Raw genomic sequence first — 18,731 nt, 5'->3', positions numbered from 1 at the left:
CCTGGAGAAAATGGCCACTTTGGCAATTGGACTATGGCATTTAAGTCCCTCCCCAAACCCCACCCTCCTCAGGCTCCACCCCAAAAACCTCCCACCGGTGGCAAAGAGGGACCTGGCAACCCTACCTTGTCAGGATACTGGTAGCAGGGAAGAGAAGGGTGTGGCTTATAGCAGTCAGCCCCTACCAGACCTGTGCCAGCCCCCAGCCATGTCTGAAGCGAGCCCCATAGGGGCTGGGAGGGCCACTGGAATTTGGCCTGCTCCCAAGTGTAATGCCTGTAATCATTATTATTATTTGAATGCATGCTTTTATTTTCAGTCTGCATATTTGCACTTATAGAAATGCTAAGCCCAGAATATAAGGGCTGGTTTAGAACACTATGTATTCATATGCACATACATGGAGGCTTTGGGAAGGTGGCACCCGGGAGCCATGGGCCAGTAAATCAGACTGTCTGTGCTTGGTACAGCCTTCCACTAATACACAGCTCAAAGTTACCTTCTGCTTAAGGAATGTGTTTTGTACTTCCAAGATCACAAGACAGCTTCGACCAATCTCTATATACTATCTTAATGAAAGTAAAGTAAGCAACCAATGTGTAGTTAGTCTACGTAATTGGAACATCCCTAACCAGAAGTTATAATTGGGGTGGCAATCCTTTGTTTAGGGGTGCGAGCTGTCCTGCGCCTTAGGGCAGCCCTCACCCGGTATGTATTATTAAGCTTAATAAACAAACTGCCTTGAAATATCAACCTCTTCCTGTGTTATGGTCATTGGGACTTAATACTATAACGCAGGCTCTTCACCAGTTTTTCTCTCCAAGCCCAGCTTTCTTTCTCCCCCTCCCTTTATTTTCTAGCACCTCAACTTCTTCACAGGTAAACATGCTTAGGGAAAACTGGCAAGGAAAATTCACATAAATATAGCATGAAATTGTTTCCATCTTTGAGGCCTTGAAGAGTTAGATGCTGTAAGACCCGCAGCACTAAAGGGGAGGGGGTGCTAATCAAAAGAAACTTTTTGGAAAAGTGTAAAAAGACTACATGAAATACTACACTGTGGGATTGTTCTTGCATCTTTATAGTGGCTGCTTGGATGTGGGGCAAAAATGTATTCTGTCCTTCTCTCCTTGTTAAGTATAGTCTTCTTATCTATGGACAGCAGCTCGGTGCTCCTCTTTGGAGCCGAAACGTGGGAGACGCCTCTGCAGTTGTTTCTTTGCTATCCCTGTTTAAAGTAAAAGTCACCCCACCACCGAGAATTTTAAAAGTCAGCTTTATTTTTAAAATTTTCTTTTAAAATTGGCAAGACAAAAAAAGACCCGAGTCTTCCAATAATCTTTACAATTTTTTTATTTTACACCGCAGATTTTTGCAACATGCCTTAGCCCCCCCCCCCAGTTAAATAGCATGTCTGTGTGTGTGTGTAAAGTGCCGTCAAGTCGCAGCTGACTTAAGGCAACCCAGTAGGGTTTTCAAGTTAAGAGGCTAACAGAGTGAACCCATGGAAATACACTGAGTTGGTGTGAACCCATGGAAATACACACCAAGTATGATGTTGCCTTATATTGAGTCAGAATAATGGCCAATCTACTCTGACTAGCCACAGTTCTCTGGAGTCTCAAAAGGTGAAAGGTCTTCAGCAAACTGCTACCTAAGATACTTTAAATAATATTGCACGAAATAAATATATCACTCCCTAGATAACACAGCTAAAGACATTTTCTGAGAAGCGGATACGGCATTGTGTGTGTGTGTAAAGTGCCGTCAAGTCGCAGCCAACTTATGGCGACCCCTTATGGGGTTTTCATGGCAAGAGACTAACACAGCTGGTTTGCCATTGTCTGCCTCTGCATAGCAACCTTGGACTTCCTTGTGGTCTCTCCCAACAAAACTCATGCTCATTTGGTGTGTTTGAACAACCATGAGATACTCCCTGTAAAGTGGAGGTGATCTGTGTGAGTTCCCAGAACTCAAACAAGTCCCTTAGGGGCCTCTGGAGGGGGAGGGGAGGTGTAGTTTCATCTCACAGCTCCCCCAAGGATGCCATGAACACAAAACCATTTCCTAGTGGTCCAGGGGCAAGAAGCCATCTTGTCTATTTTGGCCCCAAACTGTCCAGAAAACTGTAGAGGTCCTTCTCTGAGCCCAGCCTTTGGGCTGAGGAGGGCGGGGTAAAAATGCAATAAAAAATAATACAGCTTTTGGGAAATAAACATCAGGTATTTTTTATTGATAATGCTGGTCCCACCAGCAATGCCCACAATGAGGGAGATAAAAGTCCCTTAAGGAGAAAGTCTGAGGTAGCCTTTATCATGCACAGCAAAGTAGGGATGGGGGGTGTCTCCAGAGAAGGAGACATCTGAGAGCATGAAGAGAAGGGTTGCTTTGTCAGCATCAAAAAAGGATACCTGCCCCCCAGCATAGTTGAGAGACACTCGGATTCTTCTGGGCTCTGAACACAGGTGCACAGGCCAGTTATCACCCAATATGTAATAAAACTTGCCTGCTTTGCCTATACTCCAAGTAAAGGGGATTCTTCCCTTCCTCTTCACAGACCTTTTGGCCACCCCCACATCCCAGTCATCTTCATTTTCCACAATGACTTCCCAGAAATGCCGTCCCCCTGTGAATCCTTCACGACCCAGTACAGCATGATGGTTATCAAATCGCTCGGGATTGTTGGGCAGAGCTTGAGCTTTTTCTTCTAGTGTCATGCTTTTCCGGTCCTCAGACAACATGAGTTTGGGATGGGCCGTGTCTGGATCCAGAGTCACGTTTGCTGTTGGAGAGATACAAAGAGACAAAAGAAGAATCAGCTATATTATAACTTAATTATGATTAATTACTTAACAAGCTTCAACTTACTACATCATCATGTAAGTTCCACCCATCTTAAGAAAACCCCAACCTTGAATAGTTCTGATTTAAAGCAATTGATCAGTTTGTGGGTTTGTTTGTTTTTTTGTACTATATGTGAGTATGGAAAAGAACTGAAACCCCTAGTAGACATAAAAAGGAATCTCCCTCCTAACATTTCATAAAAATCTCTGTAGTTTTCATGCCACCCCATTGAGGAAAAAGGTACAGTATAAGCATGTAAATAAATATGCTGATGATACTCCGCTCTATACTTCTTTATCCAAATTGCCTGGTGATGTGATAGGTCTTGAGCCACAGCTATGGTGAAATGGCTGAGAGTGAACAAGTTGAAACTGAGAAGCCAGAGGTGATGGTGGTCTGGAAGGCTGAGGCCTTGAAGGGTTTTGTGCTTCCCACATGTGATGGGGCTCAGGTGTGTGTTATGTATTGTCAAGTCACTCTATGAATTTGTGGTGGTGGAAAATGCCGTCAAGTTGCAGCCGACTTATGGCAACCCTGTAGGGTTTCAAGGCTATTGCCTGCCTCTGCATAGCAGTCCTTGACTTCCTTGGTGGTCTTCCATCCAAATAGTAATCAGGGCCAACCCTGCTTAGCTTCTGAGATCAGGTTAGCCTGGGCCATCCACATATACTCTGCTCTCCTGATCTAGTCCCATATTTTGCAACTGTGGTTAATGCAATTTAGCATTAATGGCTACTGCATGGAGAGAAATGTACCTTTGTGTGGCTGGAGACCCAAGACCAGAGCATCTGGGGAAACAAAAGAGAACAGCGAATAAGCAGCACATACGCGTGCTTAAAATAAACATTGCAACAAAAAAGCAGTATATAAATATTCCTTTTTTCCTTTATTTTAGCTGAAGGACTGAGAAAAATCGGAAATATCTGCTGAGGGAAATCTCTCCCTCCTCCAATCTCCTTCTAAAAACTTATATTTGTCCTTTCTCACTGTGAATTTGTTCACAATACCCAATGATAGCCGCAGTTTGGTATAGAAAACAAAGAGTAGACGTTCTCATATTTGGCAAACTGACACTTAATACTATTAAAAGCGATCAACAGTAGGGTTGCCAGCTCCAGGCTGTGAAATACCTGGAGATTTTTGGGGCGGAGCCTGAGGAGGGTGTGGTTTGGGGAGGGGAGGGACGTCAATTCCATAGAGGCCAATTGCCAAAGCAGCTATTTTCTCCAGGTGAACTTACCTCTATTGGCTGGAGATAGTGGTAATAGCAGGAGAACTCCAGCTAGTACCTGTTGGTTGGCAACTCTAATCAAGAGTGATCCTGAATATGATTATCCAAAACAAATCCCCTTGAGTTATGTGCATCTTGCTTAAGAGGAAACACTCAGGATCAGTTACTGCCAAAAGCGAACGTGTTGCTGTATTTGTCTCCTTCTTCTAATGAGATAAGGGCAGCAAAGCTGGGGGTCTGAGTGATCCAGGTGCTCACGATAATCAGGCATGTTTATCTTGAGCAAGGGAAATACCTCACCCTTTAACTATTGTCTGGGCCCAACTAGAACATATTCAAGCCGTAGTCAATTAATTCACAGTAGCTGACCTCAAAGGGGCCATTTTGGTCACACTGATATACCAAAGAGAAGGTGTGTGTATGCCTGAAAGAAATCATTATGGTATTTTCCTGAAAGAAATCATTATGGTATTTTCTCTCACTCTCCTGGAAGAGTCAGGTTCACCCTTCCCTTTCTTACTGGATGCCTGTTGTCATCCTTGCCTCTATGCAAGGTACTGGAGGTAAAAACAAAAAAAGACAAATAATGTTGAAAAATTGCTGCAAATCTAACTCCGAGGTAAGGTTGCAGGAACAATTTTAAGTGAAATGTTTACATACAGCGCATTCCTGAGATTCGGCGTGCATGGATGGCGGGGAGGAGACGCAGCTGCGCTGCCTACTAAAGCTGTTTCCCGCACATCGAAAAACAAAAGAAAGCCTTTTAAGGGCTTTTGTGTGTGTGTGTGAAATGGGGCCTTTTCGCCCCATAGAGAAAAGCGAGGCTGTGCCTGCTAAAAAGCAAGTGCAGCCGCGTTCTTTTCTGCTCCGGCATTCACTGGACAGAAGGGGACAGGAAGCTGCCTAACGGCAGCTCCTCCCCCCCCCCAGCCCGCCCCGAAACACCTTCCAGGACACCTGAATGCCTCCCAGGATGCTGACACGGGCTTTTAAGCCAGTGGGGCGCCAGCGGAAGGCCCCATCTGTGTCCCAGGGCGGCGCTGCCATGGCAGCGACTGGCGACCAGCGTTCGGGTCTTCCTGCCGGGGTTGGGGCCACTAACACCGGCATAAGTGGCCCAGACACAAGCGCGGGGGGCCTGAACGCTGGTGCAGTGCCTTCCTGGCCTCCTAAGGGAGCCCTTCAGGATCAGGAATGCACTGATAGTGAATCTTCTGAATTGGCACTTAAATCTGTTGTAAAATCAGAGTCGATGAATCGTGATTGTGGTTAAATATGAATCAGGTCAGAGCACAATAAAAACAGAGACAAGGATTTTCTCGTAATCAAACAAAATTCTTTTATTGTCGAAGGCTTTCAAGGTCAGAGTTCATTGGTTCTTGTAGGTTATCCGGGCTGTGTAACCGTGGTCTTGGAATTTTCTTTCCTGACGTTTCGCCAGCAACTGTGGCAGGCATCTTCAGAGTAGTAACACTGAAGGACAGTGTCTCTCAGTGTCAAGGGTGTAGGAAGAGTAATATATAGTCAGAAAGGGGTTGGGTTTGAGCTGAGTATTGTCCTGCAAAAGTATTGTCCTGTAAGTATCAAGATAATGTGCTAATGAGGGTATGGTATGTTAATATGGAACCATTGTATCCTGAAGTGATCTGTTAATGTGTGTAATCCAAAACTAATCTGTATGGCTATTGTTGAATGTTGTCTTTGTCTGGAGGTTTTTCAGGGCAGGAAGCCAAGCCTTATTCATTCTTAAACTCTCCTCTTTTCTGTTAAAGTTGTGCTGATGTTTATGAATTTCAATGGCTTCTCTGTGCAATCTGACAAAATAGTTGGTAGAATTGTCCAGTCTTTCAGTGTCTTGGAATAAGACCCTGTGTCCTGTTTGTGTCAGTCCATGTTCAGCCACTGCTGATTTCTCAGGTTGGCCAAGTCTGCAGTATCTTTCATGTTCTTTTATCCTTGTTTGTATGCTGCGTTTTGTGGTCCCGATGTAAACTTCTCCACAGCTGCAAGGTATACGATATACTCCTGCAGAGGTGAGGGGGTCTCTTTTGTCTTTTGCTGATCGTAGCATTTGTTGTATTTTCTTGGTGGGTTTAAACACTGTTTGTAGGTTATGTTTTTTCAAAAGTTTCTCCATCCTATCAGTGACTCCTTTAATAAATGGCAAGAATACCTTTCCTATGGGAGACTGTTTTTCTTGAGTTTTCTGATTTTTGTTTGGTTCAATGGCCCTTCTGATTTCATTCTTGGAGTAGCCGTTTGCTAGCAGTGCGTGATTTAGATGGTTAGTTTCTTCCTTGAGAAACTGTGGTTCACAGATCCGTCTTGCACGGTCCATTAATGTTTTGATTATTCCTCTTTTCTGTCGGGGGTGGTGGTTGGAGTTTTTGTGTAAGTAGCGATCTGTGTGAGTTGGTTTCCGGTAGACCTTGTGACCTAACTGAAGGTTTGATTTACGGATGACTACTGCGATGCAGAGACACTGGAACCATTCCATCTTTTCTCACAAGTAAAAGAATCTTTAAAACTTCACGAGCTAACCGCATTTATGACCATCTAGAACGGGCTCTCTTACGAGAGAGAATTCACACTACCCGCAGAGAACTTGCTGCCACAGACAAGGAGTTGTTTTCCTTACATATCAATACTAGCCACAAAATGAGAAGCCATGATTGGGACAAGATTGATAATCTCACCTACAGAAAAATGGAACAGGGGTTAACCAGCCATACTTCCAGACAAAAGCAAAAGTTTAACAAATTACAGGAAAGAAGACAGAACAGTCCAAAACTTGACAACAAACGGATTATCTTCAATCTGACAGACCGACAACTCTCACCTGAAGAAACTTCCATCTTAGCTAAGGGAGGAAACTTTGCAGTCACTCCCACCCAAATTCCAGTGGAAGACATCATTGCAAATGTAGAATCTGCCATTCGTAATCTACCTGAAGAAGATGCTGAGGAAATAAGAGGAGAGACAGCAAGAATTCTACGAAAAGCAAAGCCCCCTGCTAGCAATATAACACGCAAGGAGAGAAACGCCATCAAGACCCTCAATGCAGATCCAGAAATCATTATTCTACCAGCTGACAAAGGCAATGCCACAGTGATCATGAAAACAGAAGAATACAAAAAGAAGATTGAGGAACTTCTGGACCCTGCCACATACAAAAAACTAAAACGAGATCCAACTTGCAAAATTACCAGGAAAACTAGCATTCTGATCAAGAATTCCACTCTTCATCCCGACACACACAGAAAACTATGCAAGACTGAAGCACAACCACCACGATTATATGGACTACCTAAAATTCATAAGGATTCCGTTCCACTCCGACCCATCGTGAGTGCCATTGGTTCCCCAACATATGAATTAGCTAAATATTTGACCACCCTCCTACAGGACCACATTGGAAAAACCACTTCTTACATCAAAGATTCAACTCACTTCATCAACAAAATCAGTCCGTTAAGACTCAATCCAAAGGATATATTAATCAGTTTTGATGTTGTATCCCTCTTTACCAAGGTTCCAGTTAAAGACACAATCTCATTGATTAACCAGATTTTTCCAGAAGATATAACAGCCTTATTTCACCATTGTTTGACAACAAGTTATTTCCTATGGGATCAAGAATTTTATGAACAGATTGATGGAGTAGCTATGGGAAGTCCACTCAGTCCAGTAATAGCAAACTTTTACATGGAATATTTTGAAAAGACAGCATTAGAATCAGCACCTTACAAACCTACAGTCTGGTTCAGGTTCGTAGATGATACATTTACCATTTGGAGCCATGGTGAAGAAAAATTAATGGACTTTCTAAACCATCTTAATAATATCCATCCAAACATTCAGTTTACCATGGAAAAGGAAATTGAGGGTAAACTCCCATTTCTTGATACCCTTGTCATCCGTAAATCAAACCTTCAGTTAGGTCACAAGGTCTACCGGAAACCAACTCACACAGATCGCTACTTACACAAAAACTCCAACCACCACCCCCGACAGAAAAGAGGAATAATCAAAACATTAATGGACCGTGCAAGACGGATCTGTGAACCACAGTTTCTCAAGGAAGAAACTAACCATCTAAATCACGCACTGCTAGCAAACGGCTACTCCAAGAATGAAATCAGAAGGGCCATTGAACCAAACAAAAATCAGAAAACTCAAGAAAAACAGTCTCCCATAGGAAAGGTATTCTTGCCATTTATTAAAGGAGTCACTGATAGGATGGAGAAACTTTTGAAAAAACATAACCTACAAACAGTGTTTAAACCCACCAAGAAAATACAACAAATGCTACGATCAGCAAAAGACAAAAGAGACCCCCTCACCTCTGCAGGAGTATATCGTATACCTTGCAGCTGTGGAGAAGTTTACATCGGGACCACAAAATGCAGCATACAAACAAGGATAAAAGAACATGAAAGATACTGCAGACTTGGCCAACCTGAGAAATCAGCAGTGGCTGAACATGGACTGACACAAACAGGACACAGGGTCTTATTCCAAGACACTGAAAGACTGGACAATTCTACCAACTATTTTGTCAGATTGCACAGAGAAGCCATTGAAATTCATAAACATCAGCACAACTTTAACAGAAAAGAGGAGAGTTTAAGAATGAATAAGGCTTGGCTTCCTGCCCTGAAAAACCTCCAGACAAAGACAACATTCAACAATAGCCATACAGATTAGTTTTGGATTACACACATTAACAGATCACTTCAGGATACAATGGTTCCATATTAACACACCATACCCTCATTAGCACATTATCTTGATACTTACAGGACAATACTTTTGCAGGACAATACTCAGCTCAAACCCAACCCCTTTCTGACTATATATTACTCTTCCTACACCCTTGACACTGAGAGACACTGTCCTTCAGTGTTACTACTCTGAAGATGCCTGCCACAGTTGCTGGCGAAACGTCAGGAAAGAAAATTCCAAGACCACGGTTACACAGCCCGGATAACCTACAAGAACCAAAATTCTTTTACTTCTCTAAACAGGGTGGGGTACATGGGGAGAAAACAAATAACAATTCTTACTAACTAGTTCCCTATAAAACCTGCTAGAGATTCTAGCAGGTAACTATGGCTTAAATCCCATTGTCTGTGTCCCAGCTCAGGAGAGCTGAGACAAGCATCTTCTTGGTTTGAGATTCAAAACGTGAGTGAGCTCCAAAACCTTTCCTGTCTTAACAAAGGAGCAGGGCAATAAAACACAATTGTTGTGGCGTGACTTAAGGCTCGTTTACAATGGCAATTTGCCAACCAACAGAACATCATCTTCCTGAGACTAACTAAACTGTTGACACAAACAAATTAACTCTTTAACTGTCTTGACAGAAATGGAACTCGCATTGTATTCCCAACAAAATCCCCCATTATCATGGTCCTGCAAATCATATATGTAACCTTGAACCTGTTGTCCTGATATAATGTCCCCTGTAAAATCCCTACGTCTTCATTACCTTTGAATTGTTTTGTGGCACCTTTAAGTAAGACATTGAGGTCCCAGATGTCCCAGATTTTCCACTTCAGTGCAGGAGGAAATGCCACTGGATCCTCAAACTTCTCTTTCTCCTTCTCCTCACACCTGGAGAGAAACACGGTCAATCCACAATCCATCTGATCCAGGGCTCCCAAGTTGCAAAAAAGAAAAGAATCGAGAAAGAAAGAGGTGAACTGGGAACAGAAGGAGTGTGCAGGTAGGCAAACAAGACAGGATCCTGGAGGGAAGTGAGTATGATCCACTTACCTCTGCAAGGTGCTTCCGACATCCTGGAGGGAAAAGACAGAAAGAAGGGTGAAATTAGTGCCCGCCACAGACCACATGCTTCAGATGCACTCTATCCATTTGGTGTTATATATTTGTAAAGTGTGGGGAAAATATCCATGAGGTAATAATTGTTCAGGAAAAAGCAGTGCCACTGAAATGCAGTGCAGAGGCCTACTTCAAAAACCTAAGTGATATTACATTTATTTATTGGGGACACCCCGACCCCAATGCTTCCCTTTTAAAATGAGCAATAATTGATATTTCATGCTGCCTTTTCCTGGAAGTCTGGAGAATCTTGGCAATTACTGAAATCTGCTGTAACAGAAGCTCAGATTACCACAGATTTGGAAAATTAATTTCAAAACTAAGAAGATGCCAGAATGGATTTCAGTTTCAGGAAGGTACGCTGAGGCAAAAAGATTCTTCACTTGGTCAGTGATAAGGCTTACCATTTTGCCATTTTTGTCATGAGGGCCCCTGACTGGCAGGAGAAAGGTCCGGAGGCAGAAATGACATCATAAAATGTCATTTCTGCCCCTTGTCCCACTGTTAAAGCTCCTGGGGTTGACTGACCAGGAAAGAGATCTGCATGAGTGGGGAGGTTAGATAGCCTGATAAAACTGTGGAGCTGATATGAGGCAGAGATGAAAAGGGCAAATTTGAGCTAGGGATCAAAAATAAAACTGCACTAATGCCCTTGTGTAGATGTACTGTGCAGTTGCATTTGGAGTACTGTGTATAATTCTGATCTTCTAACTCTTCTAAAAGGGGATCATAGAGCTGAACGGGTAACCAGCATGATTAAGGGGTTGAAGCACCTTTCCGACAAAGGAAAACCTAAGGAACCTAGGGCTTAGTAAAAAGATAAAAGGAGGGATGATAGAGGTTTATAATATTACAGAGGATGTGAAGAAAGTGGACATGAAACTACCTTATACTGAATGAGACATTTGGTCCATTAAGATCAGTATTGTCTACTTAGACTGGCAGCAGCTTTCCAGCATCTCAGGTAGAGGTGTTTCACATCAACTATTGACTGATGTGGGGAATTAAATCTGGGACCTTCTGCATGCCAAGCAGAGGCTCTTCCACTGAGCCACAGTCCCTCCCCAAGACAGAAAGAACTTTTCTCCCTCTTGTAAACTACTAGAAGTCAAGGGGACCTAATGGATTTCATAGTCAGTACATAATGAATGACAGAGAAATATTGCTCTATAGGGGAAACGTATGTGTACAGGTGGAAATGTATGTCTAACCCTGTAACAACATGCAAGTTTCCTCAACAGGGCAAATATCAGCACCCTGGGTCTGTTTCAGGATGTGAAAATAGGGGAAGTCTTAAGTGCCTTCCCCCTGTGTACCGTGGTCACATTCTGAATCAGAACCTCAGAAACCTGAGAACTAAGTTTCCAAAATAACTAGGAGCTCTATAAATGGACAGCAACGTATGACGGTCTGGACTCTCGCAGAGAGGAGCCCGGGCTGTTTCTGCACACTCTTACCTGGAGGAGTTCAGTCACTGGCTGGTGAATCTTCTCCTCCATCTCCTGGATGAGACTTTCAAGAGAGGAGAGTTCCACAGAGAGTCTGGCCAAGTGCTCATCCCTTTCTCTTGCAATCTCCTTCTCCACTTCCTCCACCTTGGCCAGCAGAAGTCTCTCTTGTTCCTCCAAAAACTGGCATAATTGCCTGCACTCAGTCACGATCTCTCCCTTCTCTGTTTGTGTTTGCTCCTGCAGCACACAGGTGGAATGGGGGGGGGGGGGTAAAATGAGATCCAGGAATACAGAAACTTATGACAATTCCATTGGAAGGATACATCTGAGTTGTTCCCCAGAAGGATTGTTCTCCAGAAGGACCGAGCTCCTCCCTAAGGTCTTATAAAGGACCATAAAATGGTCTCTACAGATAGGCTGGAAAGCTTGGGGCTGAGGGGATTTTTTTGCCTTTCAGTGAGTTGTTTGTTTTTTGTAGAGTTGCCACCCTCCAGGTGGCGCCTGGAGATCTCCTGCTGTTACAGTTGGTCTCCAGATGACCAAGAGAAGTTCCCCTGGATAAAATGATGGCTTTGGAGGGTGGACTCTATGGCATTATACCCTACTGAGGTCACTTCCATCCCCAAACCTCACCCTCCCCAGGCTCTACCCGCCCCCAAATCTCCAGGTATTTCCCAACCCCGAGCGGGCAACCCTAGTTTTTTTGGCCCTATCTGTAGTGTCCTGCCTAAGGTTGAAAGCCTTTAGATGGGGCCTAGGAATATCCCAGAATTACAACAGATCTCTGGAGTAGAGAGATCAATGCCCCTGAAAAAATGGCTGCTTTACAGGATGGACTCTTGTTGTGATTGAGTAACCTCATTCAGACACACAAGCTACATGCATACCCAAAAGAGCCGCTTGTCAGTGGTCCCAAACCCCCCTCTCTCTTTAGCATCAAGCAAGCCGGCCTACACACAAACATTCCAAAGGCTGGAATGTTTCCTCTCACATAAGGGAACAGCCTTACTGCCCCCCTTCCCTCCCCTCCTTTAAGTTTCAGTTCTCCTTGTAAGGCAGGGGTGGGGAACCTTTTTCCTGCCAAGGGCCATTTGCACATTTATGACATCATTAAGGGGCCATACCAGGTGTAGATCTCCCGGTGGGGGGGGGGGGAAGAAGCTAGGGTTGCCAGGTCTCCAGCCACCACCTGGAGGTTGGCAACCCCAGGGGAGGCCACACAGAGAAGGCCTGCGGGGTGCCCCCCTCCCCCCTCCCAGGCTGAAGGGCAGCCAGCAGTGGGCCCGAGCAAACGAGGTGCCAGGGGGGCACAGCCCACAGTCGATCGGCAAGGGAGGAAGGAAAAGAGAGAAAGAGGAAAAGGGAGGGAGGGAGAGAAAGAAAAGGACGGAGGGAGACAAAGAAAAGGATGGAGGGAGACAAAGAAAGAGACAGAAAAAGAGGGAGAAAGAGAGGGAGAGAAAGGAGAAAGAGTGACAGAAAAAGAGGAAGAGAGAAAAGCCTTCCACACACACACCCGTGCACGCTGGCCCCGCACAACCGGACCCCAGCCTCCCCTGCCCCCCCCCCCCACACAGACAGCGGCGCACAGAGCCCAATGCGACCGGGCCCCAGTCTCCATGCCCTCTCCTCCCCAGTCCACAAAAGCCCCCCCCCTGAAGCCCGATCGGCTCCTGCATGCATGCTCTGCTGCCGGGAGCCACCAGCCTCTTTCCCCCTCCCTCTCGCTGCTCAACAGCCGACAGTCGGCGAGAGGAGGTCCAAAGGGCGCTGCAGCGCTGCTGTAAGCCGTGGCACCAGGAACACCCTCTGGGAGGGCCACCCTGCACCCGGCCTCTGCAGCAGGGCCCCGAAGCTCCCGAGGGCCACAAAAAAATGTCCTCGGGGGCCGTATGCGGCCCCCGGGCCTGAGGTTCCCCACCCCTGTTGTAAGGGAACAATAGAGGTCTATTCAGTAGATGTAGCAATGCTCACACAGGCGGGGTAGAGGCTAATGACGGTGCAGTGACAAGCTACATCAAATGTTACTGGAACGTCAAATGTCTATAAAACCTCTTGCATTGCCCCTCCCCCTGTGTAACAAGACTGCAGAGCTCATTAGTCTGTGTCTTGGCTCACCCGGTTATGATTCCTTGATCAATAAAGAAAGCCGTTAGCAAAAATCCAGCCTCCTGCCCTCATTGATCCATTGGACTCTATGCTAATGGGGGACCACGACCACATCACTCTAAGGCAGTGGTTCCCAACCTTTTTTTGACCAGGGACCACTAGGACTTTTTTGTTTGGTGCAGGGACCCCAAGGTTCAAAATAAAAATTCAGAGAATTTGAAAATAAACTTTAATCATAACTGTTAGTTAAACATTAAACTTAGAATAATATTTGAATATATATTTTTATAATAGAGAACTTTTAATTGAAAATATTAATTTATTATGGGTTTATAACTTTGTTTCGCAGACCTTAATTTAGTTCTCGCGGACCCCTGGGGGTCCACGGACCCCTGGTTGGGAACCAGTGCTCTAAGGCATCATAGCCTGCTGATATCCCTCCCCTTCACAAAATTCCACAGGCTCCACCCCCAGATCTCCAGGAACTTCCCAACTTGAAATTGGCAACCCCTGGCCCAGGACCCTTACAGTTCTGTCTGGGCTGCAGAAGTAAACCTCAGAACTGTGTTTGGTTGTCACAACCTGAAACTCCCAAAACTCACAACGGGAACAGAGGGGTGCTAACTAGAACACCAAATCAGGCATAGAAATGTTTTAAATAAAATAAATGAATAAATAAAGGGCTGCCTTAAGGCATATGAGTAAAAAAGGCGTGGGGCAGGGCTGGCTCCGTAGCAGGTTCACCACGGTGCAGAGTGGACTGTCCCTTGTGCCTGGTGAACAGAGGTACACTGAACGTGGCAGCTGTCTGGGAGCTGCTCCACACCACCCCTACATGGTTAACCAGGCATAGCGGTGGGGCAATGTGAAATGCTGGCATTTGGGTCCCATTTGGGTCTCTGTCGTCTGGAAATCAGTTGTAATTCTAGGCTCCACCTAGAGGCTGGCAACCCAAGATGGAGCACTTCCTCTTCGCAGCCCCGCTGTTCGTTTCCAGTAACAGACACTTACAAGCAGCTCTTGGCTCCCCTTTTCTATGTCTGCTTTACTCGCCAGGATTTTCTTCCTCTTCTTCTTCAGAGTTTTGAGGCAGCTACAAAATTTATCCTGAAAAGAAAGCAAAAATTCAGCTTTAGTTCCTCTTCAGAGGTTTATTATTATAAATTCCAAGACTGCCATGCTGAATAATGCATTGGCTCAAGTAGGTGGAAAGGACTGGAGTCTGGATTCAGTTCTCACTGAGAGAAGGTTTTGGGGAAATCACACACTGCCCCCTAATCCCTGCTTCATAGAATCAGAGAGTTGGAAGGGACCACCAGGGTCATCTAGTCCAATCCCCTGCACAATGCAGGAAATTCACAACTACCTCCCCCACACACACCCCAGCGACCCCTACTCCATGCCCAAAAGATAGCCTAGATGCCCTCCCTCTCATGAACTGCCTAAGGTCATATAATCAGCATTGCTGACAGATGGCCATCTAGCCTCTGCTTAAAAACCTCCAGGGAAGGAGAGCTTACCACCTCCCGAGGAAGCCTGTTCCACTGAGGAACCGCTCTAACTGTTAGAAAATTCTTCCTAATGTCTAGATGGAAACTCTTTTGATTTAATTTTAACCCATTGGTTCTGGTCCGACCTTCTTGCGCAACAGAAAACAGCTCGGCACCCTCCTCTATATGACAGCCCTTCAAGTACTTGAACATGGTTATCATATCCCCTCTCAGTCTTCTCCTCTTCAGGCTAAACATACCCAGCTCCTTCAACCTTTCCTCTTAGGACTTGGTCTCCAGACCCCTCACCATCTTTGTTGCCCTCCTCTGGACACGTTCCAGTTTGTCTACATCTTTCTTAAATTGTGGTGCCCAAAACTGAACACAATACTCTAGGTTTGGTCTAACCAGAGCAGAGTAAAGCAATACCATCACTTCCTGTGATCTGGACACTATACTTCTGTTGATGCAGCCCAAGACTGCATTTGCCTTTTTAGCTGAACTGCTTCTGGATGAGTCCTATGTCAAAGAAAATAAAGCCTTCTTTTACCATGAGGTTCAAGGCTAGGGGTGTTCCCTGGAGCCCACAGGACTCTGCCCTACTGGTAGGGTTACCAACCTATTGGTGGGGCCTGGAGCGCCCCTGGAATTACAGCGGCTATCCAGACTAGAGAGATCAGTTCCCTGGAGGAAATGGTAGCTTCAGAGGACAGATTTTATGACAGGACATTCCAGCTGACCTTCCTTTTCTTCCTAAATTCCACCCTCCCTCAGCTACACCCCCAAATCTCCAGAAATTTCCCATACCTTACCTGCTAGGGAGAACCTTATGTTTCCCCAACTGGACCAACAGCCTCTTTGGAGGTCAGGAAAATGGAGCAGGTACCCCTTAACCTCACGTAGCATGCCCAGTCTGAATCAGCTTCCCATCCATAGCAGCTATTTACCAATGCAAATAGCCACTTGCTCTACGTTGGGCTGCTCTTGAGACTGACTCGGAAACTCCATCTGGTACAAAATGCAGCCACGAGGGTCCTGACTGGGACCCCGCTGAGGGTGCATATTCAGTCTGTGCTCCCACAACTGCACTGGCTCCAGGTGGAGTACTGGATCAGGTTCAAGGAGCTTCTTTTAACCTTCAAAGCCCTTAACAGTCTGGGACCATCATATCTGAGGGGCCATCTCTCCCACAGTACACCCCCAGAGTGTGTTACACTGTGCATACACCAACTTGCTGGTGGTCCCCGGTCCAAAGAGTGTCCAGCTGTCTTCAACTAGGGCCAGGGCTTTTTCGGCTCTGGCCCCGGGCTTGTGAAACTCCCTCTCCAATGAGATCAAGGCCCTGTGGGACTTGAAGCAGACCGAGATGTAGAGTTGCCAGGTCCCTCTCCACCACCGGTGGGAGATTTTGGGAGCGGAGCCTGAGGAGGGTGGGGTTTGGAGGGGGAGAGACTTAAATGCCATAGAGTCCAATAGCCAAAGTGGCCATTTTTTCCAGGTGAACTGATCTCTATCGGCTGGAGATCCTGGCAGTTGGCAAGCCTAGGTTGAGGCCAGCAATGGTTTTCTAACATAGCTGGCCTCCCTTCCTGTTCCCCTTGTTGATTCTTTTATTCGATCTTGAATAGGGGACCCTGACTGCTTTCCGGGCCAGCCTTGGCCCCAGTTTGCCGGTAAACTGCTTTTAATTTAGAGATTGTTCATTTTTAATTGGGGTAAATGTGTATGTTTTAACTATGTTTTATGCTGTTTTACCAGATGTTAGCCACCATGAGCCCGGCTCTGGCCAGGAGAAGGGTGGGATATAAGAAGGAAGACATACAGACAAGCTTCTCCAGAAAAGCTGGTGGTTGACTATGAATGTCCAGAAGAACAGAGTGTCCCTCGGCAGCAGCACCATCCTGCCTGTGTTCCACAGCACCTAATATATTCGGCATGCTCCTCTGATCCTGGAGAGAATAGGTATGCATCATGACTCGTATCCATTTTAACTAGTAGCCATGAATACTCCTCTCCTCCATGAACATGTCCACTCCCCTCTTAAAGCCTTCCAAGTTGGCAGCCATCACCACATCCTGGGGCAGGGAGTTCCACAATTTAACTACGCATTGTGTGAAGAAATACTTCCTTTTATCAGTTTTGAATCTCTCACCCTCTAGCTTCAGCAGATGACCCCGCGTTCTAGTATTATGAGAGTTTAGAATACATTGTTCGCAATGGGCATTTTTGTCCCCGGGGGAAGGGATCTTAGGGAATCCTTGTACGTGGAGACGCCAGCATCAATTAATGCCCTGAAGAACCCTTGAGCAGTGCCATGAGGTGTTCTAGACGAGGCTCTTGGCTGTGTGCTTGAATTTTGTGAGCTGGGGAGAGCGCAAAAGGGATTTGGTGCCATTGCCATGACATTCCCACTGTTGCCATATGTGGATTTAAGTATTTTCTAGAAAATGCTTTTCTAGACTACAGAGAACCTCTGAACAGGAATCCAGAGCTCTTGCCCATCCGTATCAGAACCCAAACAGGTTTCCTACCTTATACTCTCCAGAAGCCTCCTCAGCAGGAATCACCTCGTGATCTTTGTGCTCCTTGGATCTATCACAGACTACACAGATGAGGATCTCATCATTTTGGCAGAAAAGCTTCAGACGCTCCTGGTGTTTCTTGCAAACCCTCTCCTTCACTTTTTCCCCATTTCCCCCCTGAAGACTGATTCTCTTCACTATTTCCACAACATTTGCCAGTTGCCGGTTTGGCCGGAGGTTCCCTGTCTGAGCTTTTCCTCTACATTGAGGGCAGGAAGCCTCTGCTGCTGCCTTTCCCCAGCACTGAGTCAGGCAGGATCGGCAGAAATTGTGGCCGCACTCAGCGACGGTCATCGGATCGCTGAAATACTCCAGGCAGATGGAGCAGGTGGCTTCCTCGCAGAGCTCATTCACGGGATCCCCAGCAGCCATGGCTGCCTGGACACACGGAAGAGAGAGTTACTAGTTTCACTTTTCTCTATTTGCAAAACAGGCACTGGGAATTTCCTATCCTTCAATCGTTTAAGATTTTCTGCTGACTCGTAATCAGCCAAATGAGGAAACAGCAAAGAACCGAACAGCTTCCAGATAAGGCAAACAGATTTTTTTAAAACACACACACACACACAATTGATTCACTAATAAAAAATATTTTAGGGTATAAAATGGAACAAGTGAACGTATTTTCATCACACCATCCTATAAAAGCCAAGGGAAAGGCTGGGACGCCGATTTGTGAATGAGCTCCGAAGAGTTTTGTGCCCAGACCTTTGGCTGGCAACCACAAGGCATGGAGTAATTCCCACCCCCACCCATCCCCATGGTGAAAAGAGCCCCAAATTCAGGAGATGAGCTGGTCAACAAGGGAAAAGGCTGCTAAAGCCCCCCCCCCCCCCCCCAGTTTCCACAGGGATATCTTGCTCTGCCTTGGCTTTGTTAGCGCCACCCTCAGGTCTGCGTTAAGGTTCGGACCTTGGCGCTTCTGTCCAATAAAATTATATGCGCCAGCGACACGAAAGGCAAGGTCGAGCTTTCTTTTATTGTGCACAATAAAGGCCACTGCCCGCGAGACAAGGGATGTTAGAGCAGAGAGCAACGTGTGCCAGAACGGCTCTACCTTATATACCTTTTGAGTGGTATTTAGTGACAACCATTGTGACATGCAACAGTTGGCTAATATGACAATAAAATGTAATAATATGGTATGAGATATGCAGGAATGTGTCATCAGAATGCGATA

At 45.7% G+C, this 18,731-nt stretch overlaps 1 protein-coding gene across 1 annotated transcript; it reads right to left on the bottom strand.

Moving 5' to 3' along the window:
* Window positions 1-2,285: 2,285 nt before the first annotated feature.
* Window positions 2,286-17,923, bottom strand: LOC130474332 (E3 ubiquitin-protein ligase TRIM7-like). The gene is made up of 7 exons (XM_056845896.1): window positions 17,501-17,923; window positions 14,491-14,586; window positions 11,377-11,607; window positions 9,854-9,876; window positions 9,567-9,691; window positions 3,600-3,632; window positions 2,286-2,782 (listed from the first exon to the last, which is right to left on the bottom strand). Exons 1-7 carry the CDS (start codon window positions 17,921-17,923, stop codon window positions 2,286-2,288), a joined length of 1,428 nt encoding a protein of 475 aa, XP_056701874.1.
* Window positions 17,924-18,731: the final 808 nt, after the last annotated feature.

Source organism: Euleptes europaea, chromosome 1 (genome assembly GCF_029931775.1).
Source record: "Euleptes europaea isolate rEulEur1 chromosome 1, rEulEur1.hap1, whole genome shotgun sequence".
NCBI lineage: Eukaryota > Metazoa > Chordata > Lepidosauria > Squamata > Sphaerodactylidae > Euleptes > Euleptes europaea.
This window is presented reverse-complemented; position numbering and strand designations above follow the sequence as displayed.

What these genes read in the sequence shown, in the direction of transcription:
- LOC130474332 (XM_056845896.1), bottom strand. Translation starts at nt 17,923, where the DNA reads ATGGCTGCTGGGGATCCCGTGAATGAGCTCTGCGAGGAAGCCACCTGC. An exon ending in TGCCACAAAACAATTCAAAG is followed by an intron (nt 3,633 to 9,566) that starts GTAATGAAGACG and finishes TTGTTTCCCCAG; the next exon opens with ATGCTCTGGTCTTGGGTCTC. An exon ending in GGGTCTCCAGCCACACAAAG is followed by an intron (nt 2,783 to 3,599) that starts GTACATTTCTCT and finishes TCTCTCCAACAG; the next exon opens with CAAACGTGACTCTGGATCCA.